At 50.3% G+C, this 15,045-nt stretch overlaps 1 protein-coding gene across 2 annotated transcripts in view; it reads left to right on the forward strand.

The window, feature by feature from the left end:
* Ap3d1 (adaptor related protein complex 3 subunit delta 1) overlaps nt 1–15,045 on the forward strand; it is a 48,769-nt gene that overhangs the window by 31,579 nt on the left and 2,145 nt on the right. The window contains exons 14-29 of one of the 2 annotated variants that reach the window (XM_048341705.1): nt 17–247; nt 2,616–2,847; nt 3,792–3,937; nt 4,394–4,535; nt 5,772–5,843; nt 6,614–6,689; nt 6,836–7,038; nt 7,863–7,936; nt 8,348–8,528; nt 9,687–9,755; nt 10,118–10,249; nt 11,091–11,237; nt 11,555–11,602; nt 12,496–12,685; nt 13,404–13,492; nt 13,686–13,771. In XM_048341705.1, the coding sequence (XP_048197662.1) occupies nt 17–247; nt 2,616–2,847; nt 3,792–3,937; nt 4,394–4,535; nt 5,772–5,843; nt 6,614–6,689; nt 6,836–7,038; nt 7,863–7,936; nt 8,348–8,528; nt 9,687–9,755; nt 10,118–10,249; nt 11,091–11,237; nt 11,555–11,602; nt 12,496–12,685; nt 13,404–13,492; nt 13,686–13,771 (2,118 nt within the window). The remainder of the gene's footprint in view (nt 1–16; nt 248–2,615; nt 2,848–3,791; nt 3,938–4,393; nt 4,536–5,771; nt 5,844–6,613; nt 6,690–6,835; nt 7,039–7,862; nt 7,937–8,347; nt 8,529–9,686; nt 9,756–10,117; nt 10,250–11,090; nt 11,238–11,554; nt 11,603–12,495; nt 12,686–13,403; nt 13,493–13,685; nt 13,772–15,045) is intronic. The other variant, XM_048341706.1, reaches the window with a different exon arrangement.

Below are 15,045 nucleotides of genomic sequence, written 5' to 3' on the forward strand. Positions count from 1 at the left end.
GTCTTCTTGCCTGCAGGTATATCAGCATCCTGGTAGAGCTGACACGGCTGGAGGGTACTCGCCACGGCCATCTCATTGCTGCCCAGATGCTGGATGTGGCTATCCGTGTGAAGGCCATCCGCAGGTTTGCTGTATCCCAGATGTCCTCACTACTTGACAGCGCCCATCTGGTGACCAGCAGCACACAACGCAATGGGATCTGCGAGGTGCTCTACGCAGCTGCCTGGATCTGCGGGGAGTTCTCAGAGTAAGTGGCATGGGGCCCAGTGATGGCAGCCTGGTGTGCTAAGGGTAAGAGAAGAGGACACAGGGACATGTCCAGGGTCCCTCATAGTCTGAAGCACACTTGCTTCCTGGACAGGTGCTGTTCCAGTGACCACCTGCCTCCCTCCCTCCTTTACCAATCTGGCTTTGCTGTCTACTGTCTCCTCTGGCTTCAGAATGGAGTCACTTAGAGATTGTAGGACCCCCCCCCCCCCCGCATAGCTTTGCCTGGGACCTCCCCCTACATGAGCAAGTTGCAGCTGCTCCCTGAATTTGACCTCGCCTTCCTGTGGATGACAGAAACCTCTCCATATACCCAGCTCCAGGATGATCTGTTGAAATGGGGCTTCTCATGCCAGCAGGTTGCACTGAGGAGGCGCTTGACGCCATCCTGTCTACTTCCAGGCCCTGCTAGGAGCCCAAGAGCTCATACCAGGTTCCAGGTAGGACAAATACATGGGCCACATGGTCCTGAAAGTAGTGCCCCTGCCATCTTGGGAAACATGACCTTTTCCTAGAGTACAAACTGGCCTAGAGGTCAGGTGAGAGGTATTGGTCGGGGTAAACTTGGGTTATTGAGTCCTATTGAAAAGTGTGAGCCAGCCAGACACTGGTGGCTCACAACTATAATCCTAGCTACTCAGGAGGCTGAGGTCTGAGGATCCAGGTTCAGAGCCAGACCAGACAGCAAAGTCCATGAGACTCTTATCTCCAATTAACAATCAGAAAACCGGTAGTGGCGCCAAGTGGTAGAGCACTAGCCTTGACTTGAAGAGCTCAGGAACAGCGCCCAGGCTCAGAGTTCAAGCCCCAGGACTAAAAGAAAGTATGAGTCATGCTTTTAATCCTCACTCAAGAGGCTGTGATCTGAGATCAAAATTTGAAGCCAGCCTAGGCAGTGAAGTCTATTATCTCCAGTTAACCAGCAGAAAGCCAGAAATGGAGCTGTGGCTCAAATGATAGAATGCCAGTCTTGAATGAAAAAAATCTAGGGAAGAGTGAGAGACCTTGAGTCCAAGCCCCAGTACCAAACACAAACACAAAAACAGTGTGAATTTATTGTGAATATTGTGAATATCTTAAACTTAGAAGTTATCACACACAAATCTAGATACCTAACTTCTGGAAAGCAATATAGGCCTGGCTCTATGTCCTGTCCTCACCACCCCTGACCGCCCTACCCTGTTGCCCATGTCTGTTCAGTGTCTGCTCTGATGGACCCGCCAAGACTCAGTGTAGGCACCTTACTTCTGGAACCCCAAGGGGCCTAGCCCAAGCTTGTAGATGTGTGCTTCTGCTGTTTGTTTTGTTTGTTTGATTTGTGTGTCCCCCCCTCCCCCCTTATTACTGAGGTATGAACTCAGGATTTCAAATTCAGCTTGCTTGGTCTGGACTGGAACTCCTTGTGGTGTCTTTTTGTTTGTTTGGTTGTTGGTTTTTTTTTCCTGTTTTGGTTGAATTCAGGACCTAGGCACTGTCTCTGGTTCTGGGTGCTATCCCTCAGCTCTTCAGCTCAAGGCTTTCTGTTTTTCTGGTGGTTACTTGGAGATAAGAGTCTTACCAGAGTTTCCTGCTCGGGCTGGCGATCCTCAGATCTCAGCCTCCTGAGTATCTAGAATTACAGGTGTGAGCCACTGGTGCCCAGCTCTCTGAGCTTCTTTGTGCTCAAGGCTAGCATTCTACCAATTGAGCCACTTTGGCTTTTTCTGAGTAGTTTAAGAATCTTTCTTTCCTGGGCTGGCTTCCGACCATGATCCTCAGATCTCAGCCTCCTGAATAGCTAGGATTATAGGCGTGAGCCACCAGCACCCAGCCAGCCCAGCTTTCTGATAATTGTTTTGGAGTTAGAGTCTAGCAGACTTTGCTGCCCAGGCTGGCTTCAAATCACAATCCTCGGGATCTCAATCCTCTGAATAGCTAAGATTACAGGTGTGAGCCACTGATACCCAGCTACCATTGTCTTACCAAGATAAATTTAACAATGGAAAATATTTGGTAACAACAACAGCAGAAAATCAGATGACACTGAGCCCCACCAGACAGATCTTCTGTGCTCTGTAATTGCCAGGTCTTTCCCCCGGCTCCCTCATCCCCAGTTTTTCTGATACCTAAGCTACTGTGATTGTTACACCTTTGCTATTGTTTTTTCAGCTGTGTCCCCTTACATGCCATTATAGTTCCTGACCTTCCCCATCCCACCTCTCAGCTCTGGCACGTGCTTGGGGAACAAGAGCTCCCCAAGGTTGCCCATTGGGTAAGAAGCCCTGGGCTGCTCTTTTCCCATCCCTGCCTGTGTGTGAGGTGCTAAGGGCAGGTATACACAGCTGTCTCATGAGGCCCTTGTCCCTCAGGCACCTTCAGGAGCCCCACCAAACCCTCGAAGCCATGCTACGCCCCAAAGTCACCACCCTGCCTGGACACATCCAGGCAGTGTACGTGCAGAATGTGGTCAAGTTGTACGCATCCATCCTGCAGCAGCAGGAGCAGGCAGCAGAGGCCGAGGCAGCCCAGGAGGTCACCCAGCTCATGGTAGAGCGGCTGCCCCAGTTTGTGCAAAGTGCAGACCTGGAGGTCCAGGAGCGGGTAAGGAACCTCTGTGTGGAAGAACTTACTCTAGAAGAGCTTGGCCAGTTTCTAAGTCTCTGCCTCAGCAACAGCCAGTTAGTTTTTACAGGGGCTTTTTGTCCCTTTCCCAAGTGGGTTGATGAAATCCGTGTGTCAGTCTGTGCTCCAGCTAGTACTTCAGTCTGTCAGCTTGGGGATTATGGACGTAAGAGACAGCCTCATCTGTAGCTGCAGGGTCTGGGGGATGGGGATGGGGGCCTTGCTTCCTTCCTGCACACAGCAGGAAAGTGAGACCCAGGTGAGGTTTCTCCTGGTGCTCTGAGGGTGATGTGGGTTTTTTTTCTTGCCATTCCTGGGGTTTAAACTCAGGGCCTAGGCACTGTCCCTGAGCTTCTTTTGGTCAACGCTAGCACTCTACCACTTGAGCCACAGCGCCACTTCTGGCTTTTTCTGTGTATGTGGTACTGAGGAATGGAACCCAGGGTTTCATGCATGCTAGGCAAGCACTCTACCACTAAGCCACACTTCCAGCCCTGATGTGGGTTCTTAATGAATCAGACCACCTGCAGAGGTTCCTTTACCTCCAGAAAGAAGTAGGTATCAGAGAGAGATACATAGATGGCATCTTTGTACACTTGGCTGCCTGTAGTCACTGCACTCTGAGGAGCTGGTGCTGCTAGTCCTGCCATGTTCCTGCTGAGCCAGTAGGGAGCCGAGCATCCAGAGGTAACCTCAACAAGGTAGCAGCACTTCTAGCTTGGTGCAGATCTGGTATGGGGCATTTGCACTTGAGTAGCCAAGCTCCTTCTTGCCATGATCTTTCCCTGTAGACATGGGTGGGTATATATGGCTTTCATAGGGAGTGTTCAGATAGAGCAGGCCCAGAGATCTGGCCACTAAGCTACCTGAGGTGATGAAGTGGCCTCAGAGTGAGCATCTGTCTATGAATACCTGTTCCCTAGGCATCCTGCATCTTGCAATTGGTCAAGCATGTCCAGAAGCTCCAGGCCAAAGGTGTGCCTGTGGCAGAGGAAGTGAGTGCTCTCTTTGCTGGAGAGCTGAACCCAGTGGCCCCCAAGGCCCAGAAGAAAGTCCCAGTTCCTGAAGGGTAAGGACACAGGAAGCCCAGAGCTAAGGACATATGGCCATAACTGGATATTGCCATCCCCAATGCTGAGAAGAGAGACTGGGGAGGGGTTTAGAGGTGGGTGTCTTTAACTGCATCCTAGGTCCTGATAGCAGCCAGAAAGAATCCAGAGGGTGAGGGGATAGCTCCATGGGTTGCAACCCCAGGCACTTACTAGTTTATATACAGGGCCTGGTGCTTCCCTTTCTCCTTATCCCAGACCTCTGGGAAGTGGCCTGATCTTCCTTGGGTTTCCAGAATACAGAGTCATCACCAGACTCCAGGGTACCCAGAGCTGCACATGAGCCTGCTGTGACCTAACATGACTCTTGCCACATCTTCATGTTCTCTTAAGGGGGTAATAATGTCCCCCACTTAGGACATTCTGCTGTGGTAGTTAGTACAGGTCAGCCAACATAACCTCCTTGTTTGGTGCAGCCTGGACCTGGATGCCTGGATCAATGAGCCACCCTCAGACAGTGAGTCTGAGGATGAGAAGCCCAAGGCCATCTTCCATGACGAGGAACAGAGGCATGTCCGGCATCGGCAGCCTGAGGTGGATGAGGAGGAGCTGGCCCGGGTGAGTGGCCACTATAACCCTCACTCCCTTCCCCTCACCTGGGTATCTTTAAGACAGGGCCCCATGGCAGAGCACAGGCTCCTAACAGCTAGTACTATAGGAGTCGTATAGTAGTAATAGTGTAGACAGACAGTAGTATCTACCCTGCTGTCCTCTTGGGAGTATGGGAGGCAGGGGGTGGGGGTGGTATTTGACAGTTGGGTTGGAGCTACTTGCTACACAGAGGTCTATGGGTGCTGTCATCTTAGCCCGAGTTTGGTTTTAAACGGCACAAAGTAGCACAAAGACAAGAGAAAGAGCTCGAATCCCTTGTGTATTCCATCTACTGCTCCCCCATCCCCCCGGAGTCTCTTCTCCTGAAGCTTGTAGTCCCTCCAACTTGTCCTTATTAGGAGAAAGAGCTGCACCTCCCACAAGCCCCCTCCACTTCTGCCTGCAAGCAGGGACCTAGAAGAGACATCCTCAGGTTGAGCCATCCAGAGCAAGAATTGATGGTTAGGATCCTTGGTTCAGGATGGACAGACTCAAGGCCCTGTCTTGCCTCCTCTGGGAGCTAAACACCTTGGATATTTCTCTTACCCCTTCAGAACTGTTCCGGAGGTGCATGAGCACCTTCTTCTTCTTCTTTCTTCTTTCTTCTTTCTTCTTCCTTCCTTCTTCCTTCTTCCTTCTTCCTCTTCTTCCTCTTCTTCCTCTTCTTCCTCTTCTTCTTCCTCCTCCTCCTCCTCCTCCTCCCCTTCCTCCTCCCCTTCCTCTTCCCCTTCCTCTTCCCCTTCCTCTTCCCCTTCTTCTCCCTTCTTCTCCCTTCTTCTTCTTGTTGTTGTTGGTGGTGGTGGTTGTGGGGCTTGAACCTCAGGGCCTGGGAGCTGTCCCTGAGCTCTTCTGATTCAGGCTAGCACACTATCATTTTGAGCCAAAGCTCCACTTCCAGTTTTCTGGTGGTTAATTGGAAATAACAGTCTTATGGGCTTTTCTGCCCTGACAGCTTTGAACCATGATCCTCAGAGCTCAGTCTCCTGAGTAGCTAGGATTAGAGGAGTGAGCCACCAGCATCAGCACTTCTGTCACTTGACACCTGCTCTTCCCCATGTGGGTCTTGTTTTCCTTGTTAGTAGAAGCCCAGCAGTAAAATAACCAGACCCCATCCTCCCCACCTGGGTCTTGGGGAGCTGTTGGATGTGGCCTGGGCATCCCATATTGTTCCACATGGGTTCACATCAGGTCCTATCCTTGTAGCGTCGAGAGGCCCGGAAGTTGGAGCAAGCCAACAACCCTTTCTACATCAAGAGCTCTCCATCTCCACAGAAGGTGAGATAGTCTCCTCTCGTCCTTGGGCTAGTACCATCTAGCCTCTCCTGATCCTAGCAGCATGCTTACTGTGCCCATCCAAGGAAGACTGACATACTGTCCTCATGGATCCACTCAGCAGGAAGACCACATAGCTTTGGCATTGCTGATGGGAGCCATTAGTTCAGTACATGACTTCTTGTGCCACACTAGATCCAAGCTGAGATGGTGCCTCCACCTAGAGAGAGAGCCCCCAATTGGGGGACTTCCACACTGCTAAAATGTCCTAGGTCTGGGCCCAAGGATGCCACCCCTTGCTATCAGGCACAACATCCCCCCAGCTGCCCAAACAGCACTGGTCTCACACAGGCTAGTCCTAGCCATTCAGCACTTTCTAGCCCATCAGGTACCTGGAGTTTTCAGCTTTAAGGACAGATCATGGTGTATGGTTAGGAATCACAGGTAACTGTGATGAACCAAAGGAGGCTTCCTTGCTGTGGTGTTAAGCCAGTGTTACTTTGACCAAAAAAAAAAAGTTATTCAAGTAGTTTTCCTTGTCTTTCTGCAGTCATTTTGTGTCATTTCATTCCAGTGACAGAATTTCCCTGTCTTTACAAAACTTGACACAGAGATGAGCTGTGCTCATTTGGTCCATGAGCAGGGAGCCAGATCTTTACTCCCCTGGACATCAGGGGCTATGCTCATGCTGGTGCAGCCATGTCCCCAAGGCTTGTCCCCTGTGTGTACACAGCCCCTCCGGGTGTTATATTGCCCTGGAATTGCTCTTCTAGCGGTACCAAGATGCTCCAGGTGTGGAACACATTCCCGTGGTGCAGATTGACCTCTCTGTACCTCTGAAAGTTCCAGGTAAGTAAGTACCTGCTGGCTTCAGGTGGTATATGGCACATAGGCTGTATCTCTCCTGGTATGCACGCAAACCAGTTCCCTGTGCATTGTTGGGGCTGCCTGTGAGGGCTTGCTTGTAGGCTGTGGTTGAGCATCCTGCCCCACAGGAATGCCCATGTCAGACCAGTATGTGAAGTTGGAGGAGGAGCGCAGGCACCGGCAGAGGTTGGAAAAGGACAAAAAGAAGAGGAAGAAGAAAGAGAAGGAGAAGAAGGGCAAGCACCGCCGTCATAGTTCATTGCCCACCGAGAGTGATGAGGACATTGCCCCTGCCCAGCAGGTGGACATTGTCACTGAGGAGATGCCTGAGGTTAGCCCTGCAACCTGGTTATGTGGGGGAGGGGTTCCTACATCCCTGGGTGGGGCTTTGGGCCCTAATGTCAATGGGCTTATTATTTACATTGTCCCAGTGGATAGGGGCATTTGAGTCTTGCTATCTTCCCTTGCCAGTGAGCAGGTCTGTCCTGGCATCTCACAGAGCAGAAAAAAATAGGAGCTAGCTCACTGTGAACAGTCTAATACAGCATTCTTTTTTTTTTTTTTTTCCAGTCCTGGAGCTTGGACTCAGGGCCTTGAGCACTGTCCCTGGCTTCTTTTTTTTTTTTTTTTTTTTTTTTTTGGCCAGTCCTGGGCCTTGGACTCAGGGCCTGAGCACTGTCCCTGGCTTCCTTTTGCTCAAGGCTAGCACTCTGCCACTTGAGCCACAGCGCCACTTCTGGCCGTTTTCTGTATATGTGGTGCTGGGGAATCGAACCCAGGGCCTCATGTATACGAGGCAAGCTCTCTTGCCACTAGGCCATATCCCCAGCCCCTGTCCCTGGCTTCTTTTTGCTCAAGGCTAGCACTCTGCCACTTGAGCCACAGCGCCACTTCTGGCCATTTTCTATATATGTGGTGCTAGGGAATCGAACCCAGGGCTTCATGTATACAAGGCAAGCTCTCTTGCCACTAGGCCATATTCCCAGCCCCTAATCCATCATTCTTGACATGTGTGACACTCAGTGACATCCTCCCAGGCAAAGCCATGTATTGACCACCCAGGAAGTTCTGTCATTTGATGGAGGGAAACCAGAGATTTCTCTATGACCTGATGGTTGCTGGTTAACTGGACCCTAAGTTCCTCTGTCCCCTCAGAATGCTCTGCCCAGTGATGAGGACGACAAAGACCCCAACGATCCCTACAGGGCTCTGGACATTGATCTGGATAAGTAAGTGAAAGGTGGGCAGGCATTCTGGTGTCCTACAGAAGCCACAGACAGATGGGCTATTTGCTGGAATGGGCTGCATTTGGACATGATGGGTGGTCAATGGCCTTATGCCAATGGAGAACTCAGGTCTTTACTCCAGGGGTAGTGAGGAATTCGTAGGCCTGGAATAAGAAACATATGAATGACCATCAGAGGCTCAAGCAGAAACGCCCTCATAGGCCATGATCAACTTTGGGCTATGCCTAAGTTTTCAGGGGACACTCGGGCTAGGAGAGAGAGGCGTGTTCTGAGTTTCTATGACCTTTTATCTCCTGGGAGCACATAGGAGCTTTGTAAATGCACAAAGGGTCATGCAGTCCTGACAGGGCTGAGGCTGTGCATGGTGACCCCAGGTTTCTTTCCACTCCCAAGGCCCTTAGCTGATAGTGAGAAGCTGCCTATCCAGAAACACAGAGACACTGAGACCTCAAAGTCCCCAGAAAAAGAAGATGTTCTTGTGGCAGAAAAGAAGAGCAAGAAACCCAAGAAGAAAGAGAAGAAACACAAAGAGAAAGAAAGAGACAAAGAAAAGAAAAAAGAGAAGGAGAAGAAGGTTTGCTATGCCCAGGATATGGCCCTCAGCCTCCCGTTACTCTTAAACAACCAGTACAGCTAATACTGTTAATAGAGTGGTCCCTTGGTGACTCTGGGTAAAGACCCAGAGCAGGACCCCAGCAAACACCCTAGGGTCTCACAGAATCGGGGGTGGGGAGCAAGACTGGTAGGTAAGAAAGGGAGCCTCTGTGGTTTCTAATTGGGGAAAAACCTACCTCCCCCTGAGTCTCCCAGAGGAGCTCCAGGGCAGTGTCCTCCATGTTCAAATGAAGATTTTTTTTTCCAAAGGAAAAAATTTAAATTTGCTTTTTTTGTTGTATTTTGTTTTGGGATTTATTTTTGTTTTGAAACAGAATCTTCTTCTGTAACCCAGTCTGGCCTCAAACTCAGGATTCTGCCTCTTAGCCTCCTGACTGCTGGGGTTATAGGCTTTTGCCTCTACAAATATGCATGATTTTGTTTGTTTGTTTTTTGTGCTGGAGATGAATCCCAGAAGAGCCTTGTGCATGCTAGGCAATTGATTGTTCACCACTGATCTGCACCTCATATGAGAAACTTTTGGGGGAGGGTTTCAAAGTTTTAACATAGGGCCTCAACACTAGCCACAAGGCTCTACCACCTACTCACAGCTTCATCCAGAAAGGTGTTTTTTTTTTTGTTTTTTTTTAAGGAACTTCTTAAATGACACACGCCTACATCAGTCCCTCACAGCCATATTTTGGCTGTTGCTGGCATTTGGTGGGTGGAAGATTTGTGGATGTCCCTTTAGTACAGTAGCCAGAGCTGGATGTTGTCCCTGCCCCTTAGTTCAGAGGTTATGTAGAGCAGTCAGTTCTGGGCCTGATGGGGAAGCCATAGCCAGACACCAGTTGCTCACACCTGTAATCCTAGATACTTAAGAGGCTGAGATCTGAGGATTGCACTTCAGAGCCAACTCAGGTAGGAAAGTCTGTAAGACTCTTACCTCCAACTAACCACCAAAAAGGTGAAGCAGTGGGTCAAGTACTAGCCTTGAGCAAAAAGGCTTAGGAACAGTAGGCCCAGAACTGGCACAGAAAGGAGTGAGGGAGCCAGTAGGCAACCATGCCCCATGTCCACCTCCCCCATTGGACAGACCCTTTCTGCTTTGACTAAAAGTCAGTTTCTGTGGCTGCAGGGTGAGGACTTAGACTTCTGGCTGTCTACCACTCCACCACCTGCCACTTCTGTCCCTGAACCATCCACGGTAAGCACCTGATAGGTGGCCTGTGCCAGCCCCAATATGTCTTCAGAGCTCTCAACTGGGCACTTTGTGCAGGTGGGGGGAATGCTGTTCTCTACTCGCCCTGGGTACAAGCTGGAGCTAGGTGAAGTATTAGCAACAGACAATGCCTAAAGCCTAGTACATATGGTCCTCCGTCATGCCCTGTGCCTTCCTACCCATGGCCAGCACTTGGGCAGGGTCACTTTCTACAGTCTCTGGGTCATTTGGAGGTGGAGGGTATCTCAGATGGGAGTAGGATTCGCAGAGAGGCCACCCAAATACCTTTTCCTTGTATCTTAAGTCATGAGCTCTCTGAGCAGCCTAGGATCTCCTTGGGTCCCCAGCTTTCCTTTCCTGGCTCCCTGCAGGAAGAGCTTGGTGTGCACGCTGTCACCACCCCCAAGGACGAGGGTGAGGGATCCAAGAGGGAGGAACCAGAAGATGAGGATGAGGATGTGGAACGTGACCAGGAGCGGGTGAGGCATCACAAGTGGGTGACTGGGTCATATCGGGTGGATCTGCATCCACCCCAGAGGTTATGGGGAGGCCTCAGGTAAATGTGAAGTCATCCTTAAAGCCTGTGGCCACATGAGCCAGGCCCTACCCACATGGGGATAGGACAAGATTGCATCCTAAATCCTGTAGACAAGTACAACCTTGCCAGGCACTCACATGGGGAGGGTAGTCACTGTTGTTTTCAGTATTTTGGTGTTTAAAGAAAATTGAGGGTTTTGTTTATAGTTTTTAAACTTCAACTTTATAAAGTGTATAATTTAGTATTTTAAGTACAATCTCATTGCATAGGACCTATGAAGGTCTGGAACACACCATCAGCCTAAAAGAAGCTCTGTCCCCATTGCAATTTTCTCGGCCCTTGTGACCCACAAATCTACTCCCTGTCTCTGGATTTTCCTGTTCTGGACATGTGCTAGAGCCATGTGCCTAGGGGCCTTTCCTGTCTGGTTCTCTGGTTTAGAGATATCTTTAAGGGGACTAGAAATATGGCTTAGTGGCAAGAGTGCTTGCCTTGTATACATGAAGCCCTGTGTTCAATTCCTCAGCACCACACATATAGAAAAAGCCAGAAGTGGACCTGTGGCTCAAGTGGCAGAGTGCCAGCCTTGAGCAAGAGGTGGCCAGGGACAGCACTCAGGCCCTGACCTGAGTCCAAACCCCAGGACTGGCAAAAAAAAAAGGGGGGGGAGGGGGAGATATCTATAAGGTCTCTCTAAGTAGCATTTGTCACAGCCTCTTGTTCATGCCTGTGATGCTGCAGTGTGAGGCTCTAGTGTGTGCTCCCAATTTTCCCTGTTACAGAAATCCTCCAGGCACAAGAAGAAGAAGCATAAGAAGGAGAAGGAGGAGAAATCCAAAGACAAGAAGACCAAGAAGAAGCAGCCTGAGCAGGAGGCAGCAGCTGTGGAGCCCGTGGAGAATGGTGCAGCTGAGGAAGAGCCTATTCCAGTGAGGACACTTCTTCCAGCCTCCTGCACCAGGGCTACTGCTCATGCAGCCCTTTGGGTCTTTGATTTGATTTGGGGAGAGTGCTGCAGATTCTGGGAACTCATCCTCTTGCAAGGCCAACAGTGGGACCCTAGGGGATTGCTGAGGGCAGACCTTGTGTTGTGATCTATGGGCCTGGGAGCCTAGAGTTCAGCACCTTGAGTGCTTGGCACTGTGTGGTGCCACTTGCTCCTATGGGGCATGTTATACCTGGGCACTGTAGTGCCACGTCCCTGAAGTCCCTATCACCCACACCTGACACATTTCTCCTTCTTCAGCCCATGTCCAGTTACTGCCTCCTTGCTGAGAATTCATACATTAAGATGGTGAGTGACGGGTATGTTCCTGCATGGTGGGGCTGTTTTCTGTTGAAGCAAAGGGCTGTAGGGAACAAGGGAAGCAAAGGGCTGCAGCAACTACCAGGGACATCAGAGGCTCCCACCATCGGCTGAGGCATATCCACACACATGCCGGGCCCTGTTCTCAGTGGAGGTATCCCTAGGAGAGTCCAGGCCTTCATTGTGCTTCTGATTTTTTTTTTTCTTTCTGCCAGTCCTGGGGCTTGAACTGCCCCTGGCTTCTTTTTGCTCAAGGTAAGCACTCTACCACTTGAGCCATAGTGCCACTTCTGACTTTTTCTGTTTATGTGGTACTGAGAAATGGAACCCAGGGCTTCATGCATGCTAGGCAAGCACTCTACTGCTAAGCCACATTCCCAGCCCTGTGCTTCTGATTTTGTGACAGTACAGGCAGCACAGATGCTTGGGAGTCACCAAGGCCTTTTCTTTGTTTTTTTCCTTAACAAAAGGTGAGAAAGCTAAGTGAGAATGCCTGTGTTGGCCTATTATCCCAACATTTGGGAGACAGGCAGAGGAGGATCTTGAGTTTCAGGCCATCTTGGATTATGTAATGAGGCCCTGCCACAAAATTTCAATTAAGGGCTATGAGTATAGCTAGAGTGCTTGCTCATTAGCATGTGGAAGATCTTGGGTTCAATCCCTAGTACAGCCAAAAATAAAACGAGTTAAGGCTGCAGCCAGACCTCTGCATAGCTCCATCCAAGATAGGTAGGATAGGCAGGGAGCTTTCACAGGTGTCAAATGCAGATTGCTTTTAGTTGGCACAGGAGCAGTTGTCATGGTCCTGGTGATGAGTTCACACCCCTTGGCCTGTCCCTGGGGTTCACACCCTCCCTTCACCCCGGCCTTGCTCCGTGCAGACGTATGACATCCAGGCTAGCCTGCAGAAGGACAGCCAGGTCACTGTGTCCATCATCCTGGAGAACCAGAGCAGCAGCTTCCTGAAGAACATGGAGCTTAACGTGCTGGACTCGCTCAACACCAAGATGGCCCGGCCAGAGGGCTCCTCAGTCCATGATGGTGTCCCAGTGCCTTTCCAGCTGCCCCCGGGTGAGCCCCCCTGCCCCTTGTGTGGCCTGTCCTAGCATAATAAGCTGAAAGAGGCCAGTGGTTTCTTTTTTGTTTACCCATCCCCAGTCCTGGAGCTTGGACTTGGGGCCTGGGCTCTGTCCCTGAGCCTCTCTGAGCTCAAGGCTAGTGCCCTACCACTTGAGCCGCACAGCACCACTTCCAGCCTTTTCTGAATAATTTATTGGAAATAAGAGTTTCACAAACTGTCCTGCTCTGGCTGACTTTGAACAGTGACCTTTAGATCTCAGCCTCCTGAGTAGCTAGGATTATAGGCGTAAGCCACCAGTGCCCAGCCTGAGACCAGTAATTTCTGAGGAGCTACCTCCTATTGCTTGCCTCCCTCATCCTTTCTGTCCCTACATAAGCAGATCCTGACTCTTAGGGGCCATTGGAGGCCACAGACCCTGAGGTCCCTGAATATCTGGAGCACTGTGACTTGAACAGGTTACTATGGAGTCCCCTAGACTTCCCTTGTCCAGTAACTAAGGTTGTTACCTGTGATGTGGGGCCAGGACTGGTCTAGGCCAGATTTGAGGACACTGGTAGTTCTTTGTTCCTTTTGTTTCTGCCCCCATATCCATGGTACTTCTCAGCTTTCCAACCCAAAGAAACTCTAGAGCCATTGCTAGGGACAAACCCTAGGGGCCCCAGCTGAGCCCCACAAGGTCTCAGGCCCACTATCTCTCATCCCCACCAGGCGTCTCAAACGAAGCCCAGTTTGTGTTCACCATTCAAAGCATCGTCATGGCCCAGAAGCTCAAGGGCACACTGTCCTTCATCGCTAAGGTATATGCTGTGAACCCTGCTCTCAAGGGACTCCTGTTGGCATGTCCTCTGCAGGCTGGCAGCACCCAGAGCCCCACCAGCTCTGTGTCTCCTTCGCCCTGACCCAGTGGGTGTTGGGCATACCCAGGAGAAGAGAGCACCTGCCTGGGGAGCCCCTGGCTCTCCACTCAGCTGCTGCCTTCCCTCCGAGCAGGATGACAGCGGGGCCACCCACGAGAAGCTGGACTTCAGGCTGCTCTTCAGCTGCAGCTCCTACCTGATCACCACACCGTGCTATAGGTGTGTGCAGCCCCCATGGTTAATTCATGCTGTAGGTGTGTGCAGCCCCCATGGTTAATCCAAGCTGTTTCTTGGCCCTCCTGTGTGGCAAGCACAAGGGCAAAAGCCCTGGGAATCTGCTAGGACTGTCCTCAGGCACCACAGAGCTGAGACTTAAGACTGTACTCATCTTCCCCCAGTCCTGGAGGCTGGGGTCCCAGGGCTGCTTCCTTCTGAGATTGCCCTTCTTGGCTCTTGCTATGTGTCTCAGTTGGCCCTCAAAAGCTGATCCCTACTTCAGTCTCTCCAATTCTGAGTCATGGTCACCACACCTGTCTTGTGTGTCTTTTAAAAATATTTTTATTAGTATTTATACAAAGGTGATTCATTGTAAGGAGGGGGGGTGTTGTATCTGTGTCTGTGTGTATTGGGGCTTGAATTCAGGGTCTTTCACTTGCCTTTTTCAGTTACAGCTAACACTCTACCATAGATTAAGGAATACCTCCCAATTCTGTTTTTTTGCTGGTTTACTGAAAGATGAATCTCATGGATTTGTCTTCCGGGGCTGGCTTTTACTGTTATTGTCATGCATGCATATAATCATATAAATTCAAATATACTCCTATTAATACTCATCATATACCTTTCTCCCATTTTTTGTCTTAACTTTTTACAAAAGTCTTTACAGTATGTATGCTGTTTTCAGTATACATGAAAATATCACCCCCATCACTCTTCCCTTTTCCCCTCTCCTATTGGTTACTCCCTAGTGTTTCCCTTTTACTTTCATGTCATGTTACTGTTTTTAGGTACATGCGTGTCTTTTGTCAGTCCTGGGGCTTGAACTCAGGGCCTGAGCACTGTCCCTGAGTCTCTCTGTACTCAAGGCTAGCATACTACCACTTGAACCACAGCACTACTTCCCGACTTTTTGTATTTATGTGATGCTGAGGAATCAAACCCAGGGCTTCATTACTCCAACCCATGGCAATCACTACTACTAAGCCCCATTCCCAGCCCACTACATGTGTGTCTTGATCTCATCTTATTAGGGCACCAGTCAGATTGGAACAGGCCCTACCCCAATGGCCCACTTTTGCCCTAAATGCCCTTTTTCCACACAGTCAAACCTTGAGTTGTCAGTCATTGGGTGCCAGCACTGAGCATGTGGTTCTCTCTAGGAGAGGACACAGCTCAGCTAGAACATCTTCCTCACCCTGGAGACCTCCCAGGCCTCAGGTATAGCAAGGATGCCAGCTGTGCTGGGGAGTTATCTACATCTTGCTGGAGCCCCA

The sequence above is a fragment of the Perognathus longimembris genome, chromosome 3 (genome assembly GCF_023159225.1).
Source record: "Perognathus longimembris pacificus isolate PPM17 chromosome 3, ASM2315922v1, whole genome shotgun sequence".
Lineage (NCBI taxonomy): Eukaryota > Metazoa > Chordata > Mammalia > Rodentia > Heteromyidae > Perognathus > Perognathus longimembris.